Source organism: Periophthalmus magnuspinnatus, chromosome 23 (genome assembly GCF_009829125.3).
Source record: "Periophthalmus magnuspinnatus isolate fPerMag1 chromosome 23, fPerMag1.2.pri, whole genome shotgun sequence".
NCBI lineage: Eukaryota > Metazoa > Chordata > Actinopteri > Gobiiformes > Gobiidae > Periophthalmus > Periophthalmus magnuspinnatus.
This window is the reverse complement of record NC_047148.1, coordinates 22429053-22452345: the sequence shown is the minus strand read 5'-3', so window position 1 is coordinate 22452345 and position 23293 is coordinate 22429053. Positions and strand designations below refer to the sequence as shown.

Sequence of the window (23293 nt, the reverse complement as noted above, 5' to 3'; positions counted from 1 at the left end):
TGGGAGCCCCGCGCTCATTTTTTCTCATCCATTGCGTATTCATGTGGTGGTAATATTATTTTTTGTAAAGAGTTAGCGCGGGAATAACAAGAATAGAAACAAGCTCCGCGTGTTTTACAGCTTTGTTCACATGCAAAAAATGCAAAGCTGTTGTGCCGTGGCTCTGCGGCTCTTGTTGAGGTAAGCGCGTTAATATTCATGGATGTTCGGAGCCCCTTGGTATTGTGGAGACGTTTAGATGAGTATATACGGCCCCTTTCTTCTCAATAGTCTCAATCCGCTCCGTTTTTTCCTCCCTTGCCCATTTTTCGGGCTTGATGGACTGGGGCTAAATGGGCAGTTTTGCTTCTTTTCCAGCAGAGAGGACATCTTTATTCCATCTTTATTCCATCCCAGGCTCACAGGTTTCCTATTCAACTCCCCTCCAAGTAATGTCAGGGACCTGAAAAGTGCTGCAAATCAATCTTTCATGGTGTTTTGAGGCCAATTTGACATCCATGCACTCCCTTTCACCGCTACAACTACAAGGGGATTGTCCGAAAAAACGGTCCAGTTTTGCTCTTTCTCTGGAGGAATATGGACGGAGCAGTAATGGGAAAGAAGATATGGCACTAAACACAAAGGCGCAGAGTTGTTGGGCTGCAGATAGAGAAAAGGACAAGGTGAGTGACAGGGCACGAAAAAAGATTACTGCGAAACAGCTGCTTTTTATGAGCGCGCCCCTCCTTCGTTTGTCTCCCGTTCCCAGATGAAATTTCTCTGCTGTGTGAATAGGATTCTTTCTCATCTAGATTGATTTACATTTATAGCATTCACTGCACAAATCCGAGGTAAATGGCAGAGACAGGGGGGCGGGACGGCTCTTTATTAAAGAGGAATTAAACGAATTGAATTGGGGTAACGCATGGATTTGATTTGCTTATTTATACATTAACCTATGGCATTATTTCTGTGCGCTAAAGCCCGGGGCATGTCAAGCAGCACATCATCCAGCTTAACAGGCCTATTGTAAAACTATTTATGCCATTATTCTGTCCATTTAAAGCCCATCAATTTCATGAGGATGATTGACAATTATTGCACAAAAAGCGTCGTAATTGTTTATTTCAAAGGGCTGTTTGGAATCAAAGACGAAGCGCGTTTGGAAATAAACCAAAGAAACAATCTGCGCGCGGACACAAGGAAAAACAAACCAAAACCTGAACGAACGGGTCCAGCCACAGGCCCACGGGCCTCAGTCTGAGCCACAGCTTCAGAACCACCTCATTAAATTAAATGTATTTAACACAGGACTTAAAAACACACGACTCAAAATGATCCACAGGCCACAGCAGCGCGCGCGGGGATGAGGCCTGTGGCCCGCGCCAGGAGGATACGAGGCCTGTGGAGCGGGTCTGAGTCCTCTGGAGGAAGGCCTCCCTCCACTGGGTCATTAAAAACAGATTAACGGAGGAGCCACGGAGCCGAATATGAGCCGAATGTGAGCCGCGCGTCTGAGGCTCAGGTGAGGGCGCGCGCGCCTGCCCCTGCGCGCGGAGTCAAAGAGGAGAAACACCTGTCAGCCAAAGAGGAGAGAACATCTCAGCCCCAAAGTGCAGAACAGGGACAGAAACGAGCAGCGTTTTAGTTTCGTTTAAATTTATCATCTTGTTTGACCCAAACTCTTTCCGTATTTACAAAACCATGGCCTATGGAACAAAGACATTTTGCAGCGTCAAATTAGGATTAGTTTGTTTAAGGGTCTAAAACATTAAGCAAACTATTCAAACATAGGTTTTGGTGGTTTTCATAAACTGTTTTTTAGAGTAAACAAAATGCGCAAAATGAAAACGTGTCCACATCTGAGGACAGGTTAAAAATGATTTTAAAAAATCAAAAGCTGAATTTGAAAACAGCTGCACACCGCCAGTGAGGCCAGGTCCAGTGTGGAAATGGACTCCCGACAGAGAGGAGAGATGTGCAGTGACAAAGCCCAGCTCTGTCCGGAGGGGGTGATGCTCAGAGCAGAGAGGAGCAGCTCAGAGAGAAAAGATTCAACACATCACACGATTCTAATGGAAAAATGCAGTTCCACATTCAGGTCCAATTTCACTAAACAATTTAACACTTTCAGGCATTTTCAGCACAACCAGCCCATTAAAATCTATTATTTCCCTGGATTTCCTCACAGGTCAGACAAGGAAACTTTACAAACACTTAGACTTAAATGTTTTTGCCATTAAAAAAAACAAAAAACAAACATAAAACCTTCTCCTAAACACTGTTCACACATCGCAGGCTGCACACGGGAGGAGTAGTAGTCTGATGTTTTTAATACATGGTTCAGATAACAAAAAAACACCACCATGGTTACACAATTAGAAATTAATATCCCTTTTTCAATCAAATAAAACTACCATGAAAGATAATAAAATAATTAAAAAGTATGATTGGACCAAGTCTAGAATCTCAGAGCCCACAACCAAACACAGGGTCGTTTAACCAAGAGGTACCAAATAAGACAGCTTTGATAATACTTAAAACATAAAATACTATAATTAATGAGCACACAAAGTTTCATGGGCTTAGCAGTCTTGAACAGTTATGATACACAGAATACACAAAATCAACCAGTTATTTTCTTCATAAAGATGCAACATCAAATTTCAAGACATTCACGCTCTTTGAACATTTTCAGTATGAAAAACAGAAAGGGACCGTTCCCTGTAATTATGATACAGGAAAGTACTGAAACATATACATTTTAAATTAACAGTCAAATATGAGCATATATACAGTTTTACAAAGGTAGTAAAGGCAACAAAGCTATATGCAACATTCCCATTAATCCTACATCAGATCAATGCAATAAATTATCAATGACATTTCATTTTGAGAAGAAAAAAAAAAGTTAAAACTACAAGTTAAAACTTTGTCAAAGTATTAGGAAAGCATCTTTGTTTCAAAAGTGAAATAAGATATTGCACCTTCTTTTAAACGAGACAACAATAAAATGACAATGAAAAACATCTTACAATGCACAAGAATTAAATTAAAATAACTCACGGATTGAATCCTTAGCTTAAACCTTGTAACAAAAAATACATTTCTGTAACAGTGTTGGCTCACTGAATTATGAAGGAAAACTTACACATTTCAACATTTAATGACATACAACATTATTCAAGACTGCTAAGCAAATTATCATAGTTTCATTGTATTTCAAGAAAACTAGATTATATTGCCTTTTGAAATGTTACAACAGTTGGATTGGTTTTGGCAGTACAATCTGTGTCAGACATGAAAACATAAACCAAATAGCTCAAGTCCAAAAGGGATTCTTAATACAATCTATTCAAAATAACAGTGTACAGAAGCATTTAGTAACAAACAAAAGTTCCTGATTAATTTAGAAATATTACTTTATTATTCTACAGCTAGTGTTGCTCACCAAGATCAGATCTTCACGGCGCTGCAAATCTAAAACCCTTACAAAATGGGTCGCCTCCATCCTTTATGTGATTCAAGTCCTTAATATCCTAATGATCCTGTGTGTATTTACAAAAAATGCCCAAGCGTTAGGTCAGCATTAGTACAACTACAAAAGAGTAAATATGGTTTCATGTTCATGTGCTGTCTCCATGTCTAACCTGTAGGCCTGGAGCTGTGGTCTGCTGTGCACCCTGATTAAAGAAGGCCATCGGCTGTCGGTAAAAATCCACCCAGGCGTTGTAGTCGGCTGAAGTTTGTTGAGATGAAGAGCCAGACGTCTGTCCTGAAAACACACAGAATATTTGGCATAAACAAAACTCCATCCAAAACGCAAAGACACGTTTTTCTGGCACTTTAAATATTTGTTTACCTGGGAACCATACAGTCAAATTATTATTATGTTTAAGTTTTGGAATTACTTCAACGTCCGTCAGTTCTGTGTAAACTAGAGTAAAATAATAAACCAAAATGGACAACCTCAAATACAATCATCACGTTTCAGTCGACCCATTTTAATCCACTTTACTTAAAACCTACAAGACTTTAGTAGTTCCCGTTAGAATACTGTAATCTATATTTCACTAGAGTAGTTTTAAAGAGAAAAGAAGAGATGAAAAAATAAGGAAAACTCACCCCAAGCCTTGTATTCAGGACTGCTTTGAGTTTGGGTTTGTAGGCCTGAAAAAACAAAAAACAAAACATGCATCATTCCTACAAACATCTAAACCACTTTAAAACAGATAAAATAAAATAAACTTTCATTTACTTTTCAAGTGGCCTTCAACTTTGACACATTTTCCCTTTTTGGTGAATTTTGATTTATGTTTAGACAATGAATTGACTTTCTATAGCCCACACGTCCCATTCACGAGGTGTGAAAGGAGCTGTCAGATTAGCTCATGACATAAAAAATTACTGCCTTCCTTTGTCCGGTACAAAACAATACATATATCACCATGTTAATGTGAACCAAATGTTTCACTAATTCTCTGAGTGACACTTGCCGAGCTTTTTATAATACTGCTCCCAGTCCATCTGGCCTGTCTGGGACCCATTGTGACCTGAAACCAGACGTTACACCAGTGTTAATGGAGCTCAGGCCCTTTATTCCAACAGCCTTCTTAGTCTATCCAAGAGTTTTCAATGTGTCTTCTAATCTACAAAACACAGCACTATATTCACTCACTGTGGTCCTGTTGGCCTTGAGGCTGCCAGATCTGAAATGAAGTGCCCCATCTTCCAGTCATGTAGGTCTGAGGCCCACTGTGAGCAACAGAAAACAAGCATTTGTACAAAACAAGTAGTTGATGAAAAGGTCTGAGTGTAAGCACGAGTCTCACTGTTGTGGTGGAGTGGATGGTCCTTGGCTGTAGGGGCTCACGCTGAAGCTGCCGTTACCCCCGATTCCAGGACCCTGAAGCAGAGGGATGAGGACACCATTCAGAGACCACACTTGTGTTTAAAGGAAGCCAACAGGCAATGTCAAAGGGCAGGGCCAGGCGCTGATGCACTCCATTTGATGGATTCTTCACGTTTAACCTCTGCTGACACCCCGCTGGCCACCAGCTCCACAGCAGCTCAGCAGCCTCACTGACATGTGCTCATGAATATGTGACCAGACAATAGTGTATGAGCAGACCACCTACCCCAATCCGCTCATCGATCAGCTGACGAGCCTTCTCCAACTGCTGAGGGGTCCCGCGGATCGAGAAGATGCGCATGTTGGGGTCGGTGTTTGGGGGTGGGTTGCGTTGCAGTTCTACAAAAGCTCTTGACTGTTCCTTGATATTTTTGATGGTTTCTCCACCTACAACAGTAACAGAGTAAGCTGCAAAATGCTGCTTGGTTCAATTTGCAGAATGGACTGTACAGTGTGTTTTTTCTCCATCTATTCTGACACTGTAATAATCACTTAATGAGTGAGGGATTATGTTTGGAACAAAATATTAATCATAGGTTTGTCTTTCCCATCTGACTTATTTAAGTGTTTGGTAGAAATAAGAGTGCGACGTTCTAACGGTGTTGGCATGTGTCTCACCACTTATCTACCATTCTCTGGTAACATCCATGAAAATCAGGAAACAAAAGAGAACATATTCCACACACACCCCCCGTCCTGAAACACAGATGCCAACTTCCTGACGTATGGAAGGCAATTACACCAGCAGGGGGAAATGAAACAGAGCTAGTGGGAGAAAGGGCCAAAATTGAAGCGTATCCTCCTTCTGGGATATCGTTTGTCTCCTTTAGCCTTTTCATTCTTGACTCAGTGTTGTCTTGTGATGTGCAGAGGGAGGGACGAGAGGGCACCTCACCCCCAGTGCCCACGTGAAGGAGAAAGGCAGAGGGCGCTTCACCAGGGGACACCGGGGCTGTCCCAACATCAATTACACATTTGTTCACTTGTGGTTGACACTTAGATGACCTCAACTGACCCCTCAATGAAAACGCTCATCAAAACCCGCTCCTCCTCCCCAAGACTATCGCCTGCTACCAACAGACTGTGCACAGGCCATTAAGCTATTGTCAACCAAATGAAACTTCTGCCTTAATGAAGCCATTATGAGCTCTTCTAGTCAGACAGCAGAGAGCAATGAAGACCCTGACTATTCATTTCATGGACTGGCCTGCAGTGTGGACAGATAATACAGGCTGTATTAATGAGACTGGTTTAGTGAGCTGGAGAAAAGAGGCACACAAGAGCAACTGGTGACTGTATTCACCGCAGTCCCACAGGACCGGTTGGCGTTTGGAAGGAGAAAATTTGTATTGTTTTAATGTCACTATAATTAACTGATACTTAAAATGTACATGTTTCACAACTGCAAGATAAACACAAAGAATAACTTTTACATTTAGAAAACATTGAACACTAGACTCACTTTGTTGGTGTTGTGAAAAAACAAGATCAGTATTCTCTGACTTGGAGGCACAAAATTCATAAAAGACACTGCTTCTGTCTGCGATATATTTGTCTGACACAGTTCATGGTGGTAAATAACGGCTACACGATGCTGCAGAAGCCCTAGTTTATTCTCAGATTTTTTTTTAATCTGATGCGTTTAAATACCGAGTAGTTAAAAGCTCTTCAAAGTTAATTGTGCTTAATAAGTCGTCTTTTAAAAATCATCAAGTCAGTTACTAACATTAAAACTGAAGCACTGGGGTGTCTGCTGAGACCAAAACTGCCACAGCAGAGCAACTGGTCAGAAACTGTGGTTGCTGCTGCATCAGAGCAAACCGGCTCATTTAAAAACGCACGCACTGGCACCCATCAAAAAGAAGTTATGACTGGAGGCAGGAGCTGGAGGAATAAAATTATAGATCCTCTGTGTCATGCAAAAAGTTTTGGATTTGAACGTGTTTCATAAACAAATGTGAAGTTAATTTTTTTTATTCCAGGTCCTTTATATTGACATAGCAATTTAAAAGCTATAAAACAAGTTTTCTCTAAACTGAAACTAGGCAAAATAAGTTTAAAGTTTTGCAAAAGTTGTGTAATCTACACATTTTCATTTGCATTCAGTGGAATGAAGTCCAAGCAGGTTTGTGGGTGGCTTGCTTCATCATGTATAGCTGGGGTCAAAATGGAGGGGCACCGGGCTACATATGGCATCGTAAAGATATTAATCACCACGCTCTTTAAGGGGTTTGTGACAGCACCCAGACCCACCGCCATCTTCACCATATTGGCCCACTTCATATGCTAATGCAGAGAGAGGGGGACGCTACGCCCAGGTTTATTTGTTTCCCTTGCCGCAATACATGCACAAAAGCCACTTGACATTTCTATTGCCATGTTTTTATCTTAGGTAAAGAGGCCCCCCCTTGACCCCGCCCACTACCCCATGCACACACACACACCAACCACGAAGCAACACACAAGAGTCGGGTCTCCTTCCAATGCAATGGTCAATGACTTTTAAATAGCTGGCAATAGAGTGGGCATGAATAGCCAATAAGCTAATTCCTTCTATTCATTTCCTCGCTGCACTCTATTGGGCTGAAAGACCCTCATTAGGTGCCAGGCAGCCTTCCACATGATTGAGAGCTGTTATTATGCACCTTTAACAATTAATGTCACATTACACGCATTATCCCCATCATTAAGCCCTTAGTGAAGCCAATGAATGCCACTTGTGCTGTATACATGAGGCCTGGAGGGAGAATGGGAGGTGGTCACTCTCCCCCCTACACTTCTCATCAGTTTCACGCAGAGACTGAGCAAACAGGGTGCACATATTGATAGAACAAGGCAGTCAGATGATTTGGAAATGTTAATTGGACATTTTCAGAGCACACTGCAGAAGCGTGTATCGATCGGAGAAAAATATTTACCTTTTCCAATGACCAGACCACACTTGTCGGCGGGTACGGCATAAGTCACCTCCTGCAAACCACCGAGCCCTCCAACGTTACAGTCCACACGACCACGGCGTCCAGTCATGCCTCCAAAACCATCTCTCTCCTGAAGCACAAACACTTGATGCAATAACTGGATACTATTAATATATATACACAATTTGAAAATGGTATACATAAAAATCTGGTAAATATTTGTTCCATTCGTGTAGGAAATGCTGCTTTTGTTTTTAAAATGAGTGATTCTGTGACTGGTGTTCAGCCGGGCAACGTTTGGTATTTGATCATTTAAGGAGGAGCAGGGGATTAGTATGGCACATGTTACACAGATCATATTTTTTGTAAAATAATAGACCTTTATTACAGAGTACCTGAGCAGTTTGAACCAGTTCATTAATGAGGTGCACTGCATGGTGGCAGTTCTCGGGTTGACCCATCACCTGAGCAACTCGTTCAGGACTTATTCCATCATCTACACAACACAATAAGTCAAAGTGTTTAATGCGTTGCAAACTTAAAGTACTTTTACATTTCCTTTGTGCAAAAGTGTCACTGACCTTGTTTAAACTGAATCCTCACACCAGCATCGTTCTGGATCTTTTTGATCATTTCACCATTTCTACCAATAATGATGCCAACAGCAAACCTGGGAACAGCCATCTATCACAAGTAAAAACAAACATTACATTAATAACATAATACATAAAATACATTAAAGTCATGACAAATGTAAGTAAGCAGCGTCTTACATCGAGGGTGGTGCCACCAATTTTGTATCCATTGTCTCCTCTGCCTGATCTGAACTCGGCCTGGTCTTTGTCTCGGATTAGTTTTGCCACAAGTTCACGAGCTTGCTGTGAAAAAAACAATTTGCAGAGTGACGGACTTAAGTACCAAAATGTTTCACATCATGTATAGTGTCATAACATTTCACGCCGTCTTGACACAAATGAAAATGATCGATCGATGCTAGATACTCAACACAACAGGACATTTAAAAATTATATATTCTTCTGAATAAAACAGTATTAGTAGTAATTCTCATATAAATCAAGATCATTCCAAAAGTCAGTTTTGTCCCAGCTCAGCTTAGGCTAATTATTGCCTTTTTTATACTACTGCATTTGCCTCATTTTGTAGCCAATACAATGTAAATTACACATTTGCAGGCAGTGAACTATTACGCTGGAGCCTTCAGGAGCCTTTGAATATGGTCCATTATGGCAAAAATACAGTTTATCCATTTCCCATTGCACTGCACATTTACAGTTTGGACAAAAAGTACACTTCAATCAATATCTTTATCAAATATGATGTATCAATCAATATTCGATCATTTGTGTGCAGTGCAGCCTTGTGTTCTGTGTGTGTGTTCTGTGTGTGCGCATGCACACACACATGCGCGCACACACATGTACGTGCATGTGAGGGGCAGTGGGGGCTTGGGGTTAGGAAGAGTCCACAATGGGAAGCAACTAATGTGACTCAGAATATTTTTATTTGTACAAGAGCCTCGGATAAACATATTTAAATCAAAGTGCTGTGCACTTACCTGGACTTTGAGGGGGTCTCCAGTGATTCTTAGGGGCTTGTCTGCCCCGGTGGGCATGGGGTCATCCTGAATCATCATCATCTGCACTCCTGTCCTTTCCTGCAGGGGAAGAACACAAATATCACACGGTTACAACAAGTCACATGAAAAACTGAGTTTTCAAATTACACTCAAGTCAATGCAGATTTTTTTTTTCATCTACAAGTCTTGAATTTTACAATATGTAAACCCAATCTTAACTACACATTTACAATAACCCAAGTTTACTGCCGTACTGTGAAACATTCTAGGCAAAGTATTTAACATCTCCATGGAGACAAGCAGGCAGTGAACGCTGCACCAGGAATGTTACATAGTGCATCTTTAAAGGAAACAATTGTTTCTCCAGAGAATCGCTGTCCCTTTTCCCACTTTGTCAGTAAAAAAAAAGAAAGACCCTCATGGGCAAAGTCAAGATAGACGTAGTGACTTAACACTGAACACAACAGCAACAAACCACATTGCTTCTAAATGTGGATATATTAATCATTAAAGGAGTCTGATAAAACCGTAAAATGGAGTAGGCGTATGTGCTGCCAGTGCTCAAAGTACAAGTAAAAACAAATAAACTGTATTTTGTGCCATTCTGAGTCTCAAACTGTGAGTTTCCCTCTTCTCGTTCCACGCTCAAATACAAACTATTATCAGCACTGCTCCAAATAAATTGTGGATAGGGAGGTTTGTAATGATGACTACTACAGCGATTACAAGATTATGTGCCATGTTTTTCAGACAGTTCACCACATTCCAACCAACTGCTTTAATTAGCCACATAAAAACAATATAAAGACTTTAGCTGGACTAAAATAAAATGAAAAAAAAAAAAAAAAAAAAAAAAAAACAGTCTAAAAGAGGGGGTATTACACGTCTGAGTTATTATTTATATCACCATGTTACATTTTACTGGAAATACTACATTCACAAAAATCTTTAGCTTCATTTTGAGGCCTCCTGCCCATGACCCTCACAAGCTGAGGGTTTGAATAGCATCCCAGAGAAATCACAGGATCATTTTGATGAAGAAACATTATAACATGGTAGAAAGCTCCAAAAGACTGATTCTGCATAATCCCCCCTTTAAAATCACCAGATTATACCATTGCACAGGTCAATGTACAAAGCATAATTGGTCAGAATAACACTAATGTCATCGTTAGAGACTAAGTTGAGAGTGCAGTGTGGCCTATAAGCAGACCTGGAGTTGTTTGATGGTTTCTCCTCCCTTGCCGATGACCAGCCCCACTTTGTTGGCAGGGATAAGGATCTGTTGGATGGCACTGTTGCCGTCCATCTCATTGTGGAAGCCTGGCCCATACCGACACTGCTCCACAATCACATTCAAGAGTCTCTTGGCCTGCCTGGGGGTGGGGTGAGGGGTGAGTTTGGTTGAGTGGAGCAAGACAGGGTTTATCAAAATTACAGCTCCTTCATAGAACAATTTTTTTCTAGAATAGTGGTGTGCAGGTGATTCAGTGACTAAAAGACATTAAGAAAATTCTATCCTTTTGAAACAGGGTACATATTTCTAATGTCATCAATGTGGATTCTCGATAAATTAGTCAAAAATGGACTTACTCAATGTTTTCTGGGCTTCCAGTGAGTGTGCAAGGTCTATCCAGCATCCCTCCACTGTCTGTAAAACAGGAAAATTGTATGATAGACACAGACACAAAATCAATTTATGCACATCAGAGTTCACTATGCTGCAAACCAGTGATGCACAAGTTTTGCAAGCCTCACAGCTTAATACAACAAGGTTACATGACTATTTACACTAGGAATGAGCACAGAGATTACGTTAGCTGGCATACGCTGGTGTTTGGACGTTTAAAAAAATGACCAGTATAAATAATGACCAGCAGAAAATGTTGGAAAAACAGAACTAGAATTGAGTAAGTTGTACATAACTTAAACCAGCAGTATGGAGAGAGTTTAACTGGAGGCATTTCTGTAGATTTAGACTCTCCCTCTTGCACTACGCTGCCTATAAACTTTATAGGGAGTTGCAGGAGGATGCAGGTGCCAGTTATGTAACGTATACCACAGTTTATGCAGCTCAATATGAAAAGATGCCGACAAGGGCTCTGTGTGAGATTATGATAACTCTCAATGCTGTTGGCAAGACTGCTTTTGTTTTAACTTAAAAATCAATCTTGTTTTGGCTTTTAGATGGAGGTTAATCTTATCAGTAGATGATAGATTGAAACCTGCCCTGAAACCTAAAAGCATCTAGTGATGTTATGTGAGAACACAGCAGGATCCAGTCAGCTGGTCTAATTACAAATTGGGGTTTAAAGCCAACATAGATCACTTTTCCCCCAAAAATACACAAAAAGCAGTTCATTCATTGTGGATACTTTTACTGCACTGATTTTGAGCAGGCTCCATCTCCACAAACCTGACTTATTTGGCCTGGAGGACAGCCTTCTGCTCGTCGTCATGGAAATGTTGTTCCTTTGGGTATAATATCCCACATATGGCATTAAACATATCCCCACAGAGAATGTTCTTAGTGTAGTTTTAACTTTCCATTTTCCATGGAAACATGCAGGTGATGTGTCACCTCCACCCCAGAAAATTATTGCTAGGCTGTGCAGTAAAATAAGACTGATGCCAGTCTTTTGTGTGTGTGTGTGTGTGTGTACTTTTATCTTCAAAACATGTTTTGTTTGACTGGACTCAGGACACTCCCTTGTATAACTACATGTTACGAAATTGGTCTGTAGTCACCAACGCAGAGGTCACTGATAAAATCAGGACATCATTTTCATATGAAAGAGCTGAGTTTATGTGCGAGGGAGAGTTTACTGCACAGCCGTGTGTGTTTGGTTAAATGTGGTAGTGTGTGATAAGATACAATAAGAAACTGATAATATGAAAAGCAAACAGGGCCTGGTTTTATTTACATGTCAACTGACGTTTTATTAATTGCCCAAAGATGACAATTTTATATATCTGCAAAAATGATGCACCAGCATTATTAATAATAATAATTAATATCCATCCATTTTCTTCCACTTATCCAGGACCAGATAGATAATAATTAATAATTAATCATAAAGGCTTTAAGACTTGCTACGACCTGAAAAGGTTCTACTCAATAATAAAAAGAAAAACACCACTGGTTCTTTATAATGTGGCATTTATGCCACCTGTACTAGGATGGATCTGTTGGATTATAATCTTACCTGACGCAATCTGAATTTTACAACCCGACTCCAGCTGAATTCTTGATATCTGCTCGCCACCTTTCCCGATAACTGAAAAGAGAAAGGCAAGATTCTAACATGTGCATTTTTAAATGGCATCTATTTTTATTTTTTTTTATTTTTATATGGACTGAATCACTTACTGAATCCCACCATTTTATCAGGCACTTTGAAGTCTTCTGTGGTAAGAGCCCTGAGTGACAGTAAGATGCAATTGGACATATGTATACATTTTTTATTTGAAAATTAAAATGTATAGACTTACCTTGTATTTAGCATTGCACTGAACTGATTGCCTGCAATAATGGTAAATATATTAGACATATATTGCCAACTGCCAATAAAGGAAAAGTAGTGAAAGCCAGAGCTATTGCTGGAGGGGACAGGAGCAGAGCCATTGCTTAAGGGGATGGCTACACCAATGCTTCGTGCTGGTGAGTGACCCCCAGCAGGAGGCCTTCACCAACATGGAAATCAGCCTGACAGTGTATGAGTGAGCGTTTCAATCAGATGCACTCACAAGAGAAGCCCAGAGCAGTTAGGTCAGAGACGGTCTATCTTGAATTGAATTTTGACAGGTAGCACTAAGCAAAGGTCCTGCAGGGTCAGTGGAGGATGTGCAGTCTTCACTTTGAACACCTGAGCTGAATTTCAATCTATTTTATGGTCATTTGGGCCGATTTCACAAAGCCTGATAAGAGAATGGAAGACTGACTGATGTAAAAAAGTAAGTCTTGAAAAGCAAACAAGGGAAATGCTCAGTAACAGTGACAAAAGAACATTTTGTATCATTACTCATAGTCTAGAGAGCTTCATTAAATACAATTTGTCCATCAGTGGATGAATGAAACCATACTAGTTACAGGCCAGTTTAAGAGATTGCATGAACAGAGCAGAAGCCTTTAATTTTTGGGCAATAAATCAAAGACTCCAAATGTCATGAGTGGTTTCAGCTGCCTTCATTCAAAGGGAGACTTGTGCAAATTATTTAAATATTTAAAATTATGAAAGTGATGGGACAACACCTGGTATTACTGTAGGGCTGTAGGTCATTAGTCGAATGATTAGTCGATGCCTTCTTGGTCAAACAAAGTTTGTATTCGTCAACTAATCATTTTATTTAAGATTTAACAGCAGAAAGGAGACATAAGTGAGTGAGCTGAAGAGTTTTTTTTTTATTTTGTTTGTATTTGCATGTAAAAAGGCAGATTTAACTCATGATTCACAAGCTCAATCTGTCCAAACACACTGTTCTTCAGAACTTGTTTTTGCATGAATAGCTGTTTTTGCATGAACTCCCATGCAGGGCTAGTCTTGTGAGAGCAGTTTGGGTCAGATACAAATCAACCAGCAGGACATGTCTTCAGCCGACCAAGAGTTTCTTTGGTTGACTACAGCCCTCATTTACTGTGATTAAAATGTCTCCACATCAATGCTGTGAAGATGGAATTCTGACAGCATTGATAGAGCTCACTTATTTCACATTTGACCTTATACACATCCATCAAGCCACAAATAATATATATAATCATAGAATAGTCCAAAGTAAATGTCCATCCATGTATGCCTATCCTAGTATACAGCTAACAACTAGGCTAATTGTTCTACACCTCAATTATGCAAACTTCATCATGTGTGTCTGCCATTTGGACAATCTCCACCAAGGATGTGAGTCAGGGTTGCATCTGGTAATAGAAGTTTTTTTTAAATCACAAACTGGCTATTGCACTTGTGTTTAAACATTTACTGAAAATGTTTTTATATTCAACCATGTTACATTGACATGTTATTTATTAGAGCTTGCATCTAGTCAACCTGTACTGCAGAAGAAAAGACAGTGACAAACCGTCTTAGATATAAACAAATTATGTGGTGGTTTAAAAGTTGAGAATATGACGGATTGAATACATGACATGTTTAATATTGTCACAACACTAATATATGGTGACATTTACCTCCATTGTCTGGTGACCGTTTATGGGCCCCAAAACTGTACAGAGAGGCATCTATAACTGGACTTGAGTTGTTCATGTTGGGCATCTGGTCTCCTCCCATTTTTGCTGCCATCTGGAGAGACAAGGCAGAAAAAGAAAAGGGATGAGGGGGTGATACGTGTATGACATATTATACTGCATTAGGTCACCCTTTGTATTTCAGACTTCAATCCAGCCAAGGAAACAAAATTTACCACAGAAATTTTTAAATCAGTTACATAAACTGAAAAGATATATTGCTAAAAAGAAATGGGCATTTACATGTTAATTTCAGGCAGACAGCATTCCCCAGCTCTTCTTTCATACGAAAGTATAAAATTACATAAAATTACACTAAATTGATATCTGTTCATAACAACCCCATTCAAATTCTTCCATTGCCTCCAGGAGCCATTACCTGGTGCTCAGTTCTAAAAGTGCTGAAATATAGTCAAAGAAAAAGAAATTAAATTCAAGACAATTCCACTATGTCTCAATTATGTTTTTAAAAAGGACTTGGACACATGGAAAGTGTTTCCTTTTATGTGAAAAAGACCATTTTCCAAACATAGAATTTCCATTCTGCACTGAGAAAACTCACCTGAGACACCTGCCTCAAAGAGCTTTGAGCAATGTCTGTTACAAGGGAGTTTTATAAATTGTAGATGAAATAGATTTGCTACAGAATGAGCTGAGACAGAGCAAACACCAGGTACAAGCCACAGCTGGTGCAGCGGTGCTTATCAGTTTAATTAACAGTTTGTGTTATATTGTGCTGGTGATTCAGTGAAGGGTACAGAGTCTCACTAACCTGCAGTCTATTACCCAGGTCAAGGTGTACTGTACTCTATTGTCTGAGTAGGTGCTCCACCCACTAAAGTTAAGCTACACCTACCCACTGAAATCCACAGAACTGAATGTGCATCACACCTATGACACAAAAATATAACGATTTAAATAAAGCAAACATTGTTCCAGTTAATGATGCCCCACTTAAAACAGCAGCGTAAATAACAGACCATCATGTTCTTGGGTGTTTTTAGGATGAGATGGACAGGCAAACACAAAGTGGAGCAGAGTTGGGGTGAAGCAGGGGGTGTTTGGACAGATGACGATATTGGCCTGACTCTGCTGGAGCTGACACCACGCAGGCTAACAGGCTAACAGCAGCTTTGGTACCTGTTGGTTGAAGTAACTCTTTATATAATGGTGAATACGGGCGATTTAATCAGAAACAAGTGACAGTGATGACTCTTCGTCCACACTTCACTGTGTCTCACTTTAGGCCTCACACACAGAGCCTCCAAAAGGCTTGACAAGCAGCTAACGTTAACTTTTTGACAGCGCAGTAAATGGTTAGCATGCTAGGCTAACCACAACTTTTGTGACTTGACAACAGGTTGCAGAGTGTTGCCTTAAGTGATTACAACTGAAAACTTTGACACGACAAAGGGACATAATGTTGCTTTACGCGGGGACTTTCTGATGGTTGGGACTGTAAAGACATCAGAGAAACAGACACAGTTTGTGCAGTGTCTAATCTGTCCCGCTCGAGTGTTAGCATGTTAGCATGTTAGCACGCTGGTACATGGGGCTGTTTGGAGCAGGGGTCCGGACTGCTCACGCCGTAGCCACATGCAAACAGTCAGTCTGTGGTCCAGAAAGCTCACACTTCCTCAACCCCAAGGAGCTTTTACCTGTCGGACCCGGCGAATTGTGTCCGCGAAGTCATCTTTCGGAGCTACCGAGGCCTGTCCATGAAGCAACTCCGCCATCATCCTCCTCCGCCTCGGCAGCAGCTGAGAGCAGAGCTGGAGGCACGAGCGCTTTAAAAAATAAAAAAGACACGTGCCAGGCTAGAGCCCCGAGACTTTACACATCTCGCGAGAAGATCTGTCAACACCCCGTATGGACAGCCTTAAATCAGACTTAAGTGCAAATTGTTCAAAATTACCTCTACTGTTTTTTTGTATTGATAATGTTTAATATAAATAAATGAATGAATGAATAAATAAATAAATAAATAAATAAATAAATAAATAAATAAATAAATAAATAAATAAATAAATAAATAAATAAATAAATAAATAAATAAATAAATAAATAAATAAATAAATAAATAATGTATATATGTATGCAATGAAGAAACCACAGAGCATCTCTTTTTTTAATTGTCCTGTGTCCAAGAAATTCTGGGTGACATTAGAAAGTGGTTATCGCTCAAAACCCCCAAACTTCCCCAATTTAAATGTTAATCATATTGTATATTTTGTGAATGATGTGGATAGAGATGTAACTGTCACTGTGAGTATTTTTTTCTTACTGGCTAAATAACATATTCATTGTTGTAAATAGAGAGACGCTAGCCTCCGCTTTCAAAATTTTATGAATGAATTTAAACTATTCTACTCCCTCTTTCAAATCTGTGCCAAGAAATGTTTTATATTTAAAGTCTCAAGTCCTTGAATTTTCATTTTTGTTTCATAATCTAAGTATAATGTGCTCCTTTTTTATGCCTTACAAAAGCTGTAATCCCCATATTATTTGTTTATGTCATTACCTCTACAAGATTTTATAATGATAACAATAATTAAAATAAATAAATGTATGCAAACTTACATTTTGACTTTGAGCTGCACAGTATTAGTGAGGAAAAAAAAACAACACAAGACACAAACAAATGCAAACAAACAGAGCAACAAAAATCAAGCTGTTTGTAATTATATGTTGTGTTTTTTTCCAAAGTATTCAAAGTACTTAGAATACAGTACTCTGATTGGACTTTGTAATGGAATACGTTACAAAATACATTTTAATGCAGGTATTCAGTATTCTGTATCTAAACACATTTTCAAAGTGTTCTTCCCATCACTGATTATATCCCTCTTTCTTTCTTTACTCTTTATTTGTCAGGGATCATGTACAAATGTATTAATCTTAAAAAAGAAAAGATGATTTGAACCAGATTTAGCTACTGCTACTTTCCATGTGCAGCCCCTGGGCAGGTAAACACACATTAAACTACACATTTCATTACAATTACATTATAAGACTATCAGTTCATTAAAAAAAAAATCATTATGTGCAGGTTTTTACAGTGAAACAGAACAGCACAATTTAACTAGACTGATGTGATTGTCTGTGATTGATTGTCTAAAATGTACTTCCTCAAATTTCTAGTAAAATTATTCAAATCTACAGACAGTTTCAGAGTCTGGAGCTGGTTCTCTGTCTGATGTTTTGAAAAGAAAAGGCTGAGGATCCGTTTGGAAGTATGTAATTTCAGTTCACAGAGACAGAGTGGATCAGGGAGTTTGTTCGGAAGAAAGTTTAATACGTTTTTCAATAATGGTGGAGCTTCATTATTCATAATTTTGAATAAATGTCTTAGATTTGAACTCAAAACTAAATCGTCATAACTGTATTTACTTAGGATATTACAGTGGTGATAACAAAGGGGCTTTTTACCGATTGCCTTTACACAGTTTATGGTATGTGGAAAAAATGTGTCTAGTGTGGACTTTGTCAGGAAATGTGGCAGATTCCTACAGCCAAAAACAAAAATGAGCTTTTTTTCAAGATACTATTGCTGTAAGACCTTTTGTGGCATGTTTTTATCCTACACTTTGCCTGTGTGCTGACCCCTGAACTTAAAAAGGCCATCTCCTTTATAATTGGATTAGTTTTTTATGATAGGCCTCCAATAGATCCGAGTGCTTCGTATAGTGAGCCGTGTAACATACAGATTTTCATTGTTGGCCGACCCTCAGGGCATGTTATCACCTCCAGAGAAAAAGCACAGACGTTTGGTGGGAACTTCCACTCAGCACAGGGCAGTTCAGGACCACCACCACATCCACAGCCAGATCTGCAATTTAACACGACTGAAGTATGATCTGGATCCTGCTAACATATTGCTACCATGTGCTCTTCAATATATTCACACCCAGGTGGCTGCGAAATACATTTGAGAGCATTGGTATCAAAGGGTAAACCGTGAATGTATAAGCAGCAAGGATACAAGTGCACGCACTGACAGACAATTATGAGATATTCAGCCTCCATCCGGTCAAACAGCCGAGAATAGGAGCTGTTAAAGCAGGTGTGGGTCCCTGGAGTCTTGCCAATCACAGAATGGGAGGTGATACAAGGAGCCCCATGTGTTAGCAGGCTGTGGTTCATAGCAGACCGATCAAGTGTCCTTCTGTTTTTGTCTCCGAGAGAATAGGCTCTTGTTCTCAGGGTTCACTGCGGTAGACATATCACCAGAGATAATTTCACTGCACAAATGAGTTTCTAAAGAGTAGGTCAGGATGAAATATCTCACATACATAAATAGTTGGGATTATATTTAAAAAAAATGAAGTTGTACATCACCACTTTGTCCCACTTCGTTCTCAGAAAGAGATTGCATTATAATTGCCACAGTTTTGCTATGGGCAAAAAATTCTAAAGGAGGATAAGAGACCTGGATAAAGTTTCGTTGTTAAACCTCTGGGGTGTTCCAGCACAAGTTTTCACACAGGAATAAATTATCAGCAGCGTATGAAGGATAAGTGGTCTGAGCACATGTATTTTGCAGGAGGGGTACACGTTCAACAAAAGAGCTTTTAACAGAGACACGAGGTCACAGTGTTTTAGTTTTGCTTATATAATGACACATCAAGTTAAATAAATCAATTGCACTCTTTACAGTCTACCAGTCCGCTAGTTTTGTTGTTTTTTATTTGGAAGTTTATGCTATGATCTGGAAAAGTATTCTAAAATAATGCAAGGAAAAGAAACGATCACTCCTTTATGACGACTTATGATGACTTACCAATGAACTGTGCTGTGAGACAAACATAAACAGGACAACACAGCTATAATGCACTTGTTTTTACCTCCTCCTTTACGTCCTTAGACTCACTCCCCCTTTTGGGGCCACTTTGCTTCCGAACGGTATCTGTATTTTAAATGATGCAATTACAAAGCATCCTGTGGTGACAATTACGGATGTTTTTCACTGTTTCACTCCACCGGGACACTATGACCCCTCCTAGCCTCTTCTTATGCCACTCCTGGCTTCTTTCTACACCTTTCCTATTTTCCTCAAGATGTTTTTTTTCTTCCCTCTTGCTTTTCTTGATAAACGTTTGCTTTGAGGTGTGATGTATCTGCGACTGAGAGGAAATAATAGGTAAATGGTCTTGTTTGCGACTCCTTGCACAAAGAGTGTTTTGACGGTAATTCTTCTGCAGTCACCACGCGACAAAAAGGCAGAGATAGTCAAGGATGACATAAAGGGCTTGTGGAACACCAGACTTGACAGAAATAAAAGCACATCAGCAGGCAGAGGTGGGCTCAAATGCTGTTTTTTTATTCATCTAAAAGCAAAACACTGTTGCGATTCTGCGCTTTAAACAACAATCTCTGGGGGTCTGGAGAGTGGAAGCTATCTCCAGACACAAACATACTTTCAAAATACATCCTTTACCCACCGCTGTGTAGCTTGTACAAGTGCAAGGCGCCAAGTAATGCTCAACCAAACTCAGACCACCTTAAGTCTCAAGGGAAAACATGTCCTCCTTACTTCATGCATTCACAATCGATCAACAGCAGTATGTTTTATTTACTGCAATATTTCTCAAATCTGATCCATCGCTTCTGTAAATGCTTGTGTTTTTCTTGCAACGTTTCATCTGGGGTTGCTCTGAGAAACAAGTAATAGGTAGAAGTACAAATTAAATGGGATAATTTTTTAATTCTGTTGTGGCGTGTGACCTTTTGGATAGACATCGATGGTTTAAAATATTTAAAAAAAGCATTATTTGTTTGTATGAGAGGTACAACAATATTCCAAACCACTTCTACGGCTGCCTGCGAGATCAGTTAAACACTCAGCTAAAAGCAACTGTACCCAGTGGTGTAATAATCCTGCAGTTATCAGAGGCATTACATTAGCATCAATCACGAGTTATAACACACTCCATAGCAACCAAATAACCAGCGGCATTAAAGTTTTAGATCATCCTGCAGGGACAGAGCAAAAGTGGGGCTGACACAACTGCAGCGGCGTCATCGTGAACCAGGAGAAGATCGAAGAGCCTAAAGAGCCAAAAAACACCCCCCCTTCCTCAGAGAGAACAGGGGAAAATGGCAGACCCTTGACCGTGGAGGGTCTAAATCTATCGATCAGAGACACTACATTACTGAGGCTGCCCCGAGCGAGGGAGGAAGTGGGAGGAAGAGTCGGGAATATCATGAACCTAAGGTAGAAATTGTACATCAAGCTGTATTTGAGATGTTCATATGGTCTGTCGCTTTAATTAAACGTACTCTGTGTCCAAAATAAAACTGAATTACAAAGGTGATTGATAAAATATATGAATTTGATTTGTTCTATTGTAAGTTTGTAATCACACTGGGGTCTGCGTGTTCGGGAGTTGGATTGGAAACGATGGACCAATGCTTTAACCTCCACATTCAGATATCAACTGTTAATAACTTCATGTTTTGTAATAATTACTCAAGGTTTTGAACAGAGTTTCTGCAGAGACAAAGTCAATGTCACAGGTCATACTTTTTAAATAATCTGATTCAAAACGTGTTCAGTCAGCCGTTAGATTAGCGTTATCTGTTCAATTTTATGAAGTTTATTACATGATAAAAACACAATAAAGTTTGTTTATCATAATGGTTTAAATCAGGCATGTCCAAACTGTGGCCTGAGGGCTAAATGCGGCCCTCAGACAAATTTTTCTTGGCCCTCAAGCCTCCAGGTGAGTTGTCCTATATTACCTTAAACCAGTGGTTCTCAAATAGTGGGGCGCCACCTCATTACACCTCAGTCACGCTGATAAGACGCTAGAGTTTTTTCAGCGTAAACGTGCCAAATATTGACAACAATCATCCACTTTGTAAATGTCACTTAAACCAGCGAGCACTGAGCATCATGTAAGGTGGCGTACCAAATTGCTAAATTACTTGTTTTAATTTGATATTTATTTAATTTTAATGTATTATTTTGATATTTATTTAATTTAAATTTATTCATTTGATGTTTATTTAATTTTATTTTTTATTTGATATTTAATTAACTTTCATTATATCATTTAATTTATTTTTTTTTTTTATTTTTTCTTCTTTATATGGGGAGCATGATAGAAAATAATTGAGAAGAACTGCCTTAAACAGTACTTTTTACAGTACATTTCAGTACAGTTTTGTCTATGGTTTTATATGTGACCCTTAATGTGAAAAGTTTGGACACCCCTGGTTTAAATGGTTATAATCGTATAAAATTTTCCGCACTCTTCTATTTTTATGTTAATATTATGATGATTATTTGATTATTTACCTCTGGATTTCTTTTTAATGGGCTGCGTTAAAGATATCGTAGATCGAATGAAACACATTACTGAACTAAAGCAAAAGATACAGATGAGATTGAACCATGGATGAGGCTCTGCTACAGCGAAACACGGCAAGAAATCCAGCCATCCGTGCTTCGTGCCACTAATGGAGCTCATATAGAGGTGAATTAAATAAGGTAAACACTTTGGAAACTACTGTAAATAGAGTTAATGGACACTATGTTTATATGTTTATATGCATCTATGTGTTTTTGCTGAAGGAATCTCATCAGGAAGTGAATAAGGCCAAGAAGAGAAACTGAAATATGATGATCTGATGAAAGCACTGACAAAGCAGGCACGACTCAGCCGATTTAAAAAGCGTATGCAGTCAAAAGAGGCAACTTCCAGGTCTGAAAAAGGTTATCGATTCCTGAGAGTGACTGGTCAATGTCAGGGGGTAGGAGGCTACTTTTTGTGGTAACACGAGACGGACGAATCTTCACACTCATTAACCCTTTTAGATTATCACTGAGCAGCAGGCAAAATATTTCTATTTTTACATCAATATTTCATCACTTTCACATGCCAAACAAAGCCAGAGGATTTGCCCCTAATGGTCCCATCTGTCTATAGCTCTCCAGGACATCAACGTATGTCCTTTGACACCGGGAAAAGACTTTCACATCAAGGGAAACCCAGACATCTCTGCGAGTGAGAGCGGGCTGGGAGGCAAAGTGTATCCTGCTTGGTTTTCATGGTTGTTCACAGATGGCCTCAATGTTCAACAAGAGATCAGGTTTCTCACATGTGAGCGCCTCGTGTTCTGGGCAAATAAGAAGAAGATCATAATAAATACTGTAATATTTATGAGAATTTGTATATGACATTTACTTCTAACAAAACACAAACGGCCTGAAATTCACCCAAATAATTTATCTGACTTTTTTTACAGAAGGATGTGGAATATATTTGGTCATTACAAACGCGTACATCCTCTTATGTTTCTAGAGGAAAGAATGAGCTCATCTCTGCCAGGCCCATTAGCTTTATGCATGAACCTCAAGGGGCCAGTCCAACGCCCATTTACCTGATAAGTAAACTGGCATTAAGTGAGTTTAATAAAATAAAAACCTATGGAGGATTAAGTGTTAAAACAAAACAATCTTACAGTTAGTACATACAGTATAAGTGCATAAATATCACGTTAATACAGGAGTCATTAAGAATCACTGCTAGTCTATGGCCAGTGTCTCTTTGCCAGTGTTTAAATACAGATTATATGGTAACATGTAATCTGTCCAACCCCCAGATACACCCACAGGCCTAAAGCAGGTGACAAGACGTAATGAC

General features: G+C 39.4%; 1 protein-coding gene across 2 annotated transcripts; it reads right to left on the bottom strand.

Moving 5' to 3' along the window:
• Positions 1–2292: 2292 nt before the first annotated feature.
• Positions 2293–16458, bottom strand: fubp3 (far upstream element (FUSE) binding protein 3). 2 transcript variants are annotated; one of them, XM_033989111.2, is made up of 19 exons: positions 16304–16458; positions 14589–14700; positions 12899–12929; positions 12777–12826; positions 12613–12684; positions 11000–11057; positions 10620–10782; positions 9386–9484; positions 8583–8687; positions 8391–8493; positions 8205–8305; positions 7810–7939; positions 5118–5278; positions 4812–4885; positions 4658–4734; positions 4476–4532; positions 4105–4149; positions 3630–3754; positions 2293–3527 (listed from the first exon to the last, which is right to left on the bottom strand). In XM_033989111.2, exons 1-19 carry the CDS (start codon positions 16382–16384, stop codon positions 3519–3521), a joined length of 1653 nt encoding a protein of 550 aa, XP_033845002.1. In that variant the 5' UTR covers positions 16385–16458; the 3' UTR covers positions 2293–3518. The 2 variants fall into 2 exon arrangements, with proteins under 2 accessions (XP_033845002.1, XP_055087558.1); XM_055231583.1 differs by lacking the exon at positions 4476–4532.
• Between the last annotated feature and the right edge of the window lie 6835 nt (positions 16459–23293).

Coding starts and splice junctions, on each gene's coding strand:
- fubp3 (XM_033989111.2), bottom strand. CDS start 16,384: ATGATGGCGGAGTTGCTTCATGGACAGGCCTCGGTAGCTCCGAAAGAT. Junction 11,058..12,612: donor TAAAATTCAGATTGCGTCAG/GTAAGATTATAA, acceptor CCTGTTTTACAG/ACAGTGGAGGGATGCTGGAT. Junction 4,150..4,475: donor GCAGTATTATAAAAAGCTCG/GCAAGTGTCACT, acceptor TTGTTTTTTCAG/GCCTACAAACCCAAACTCAA.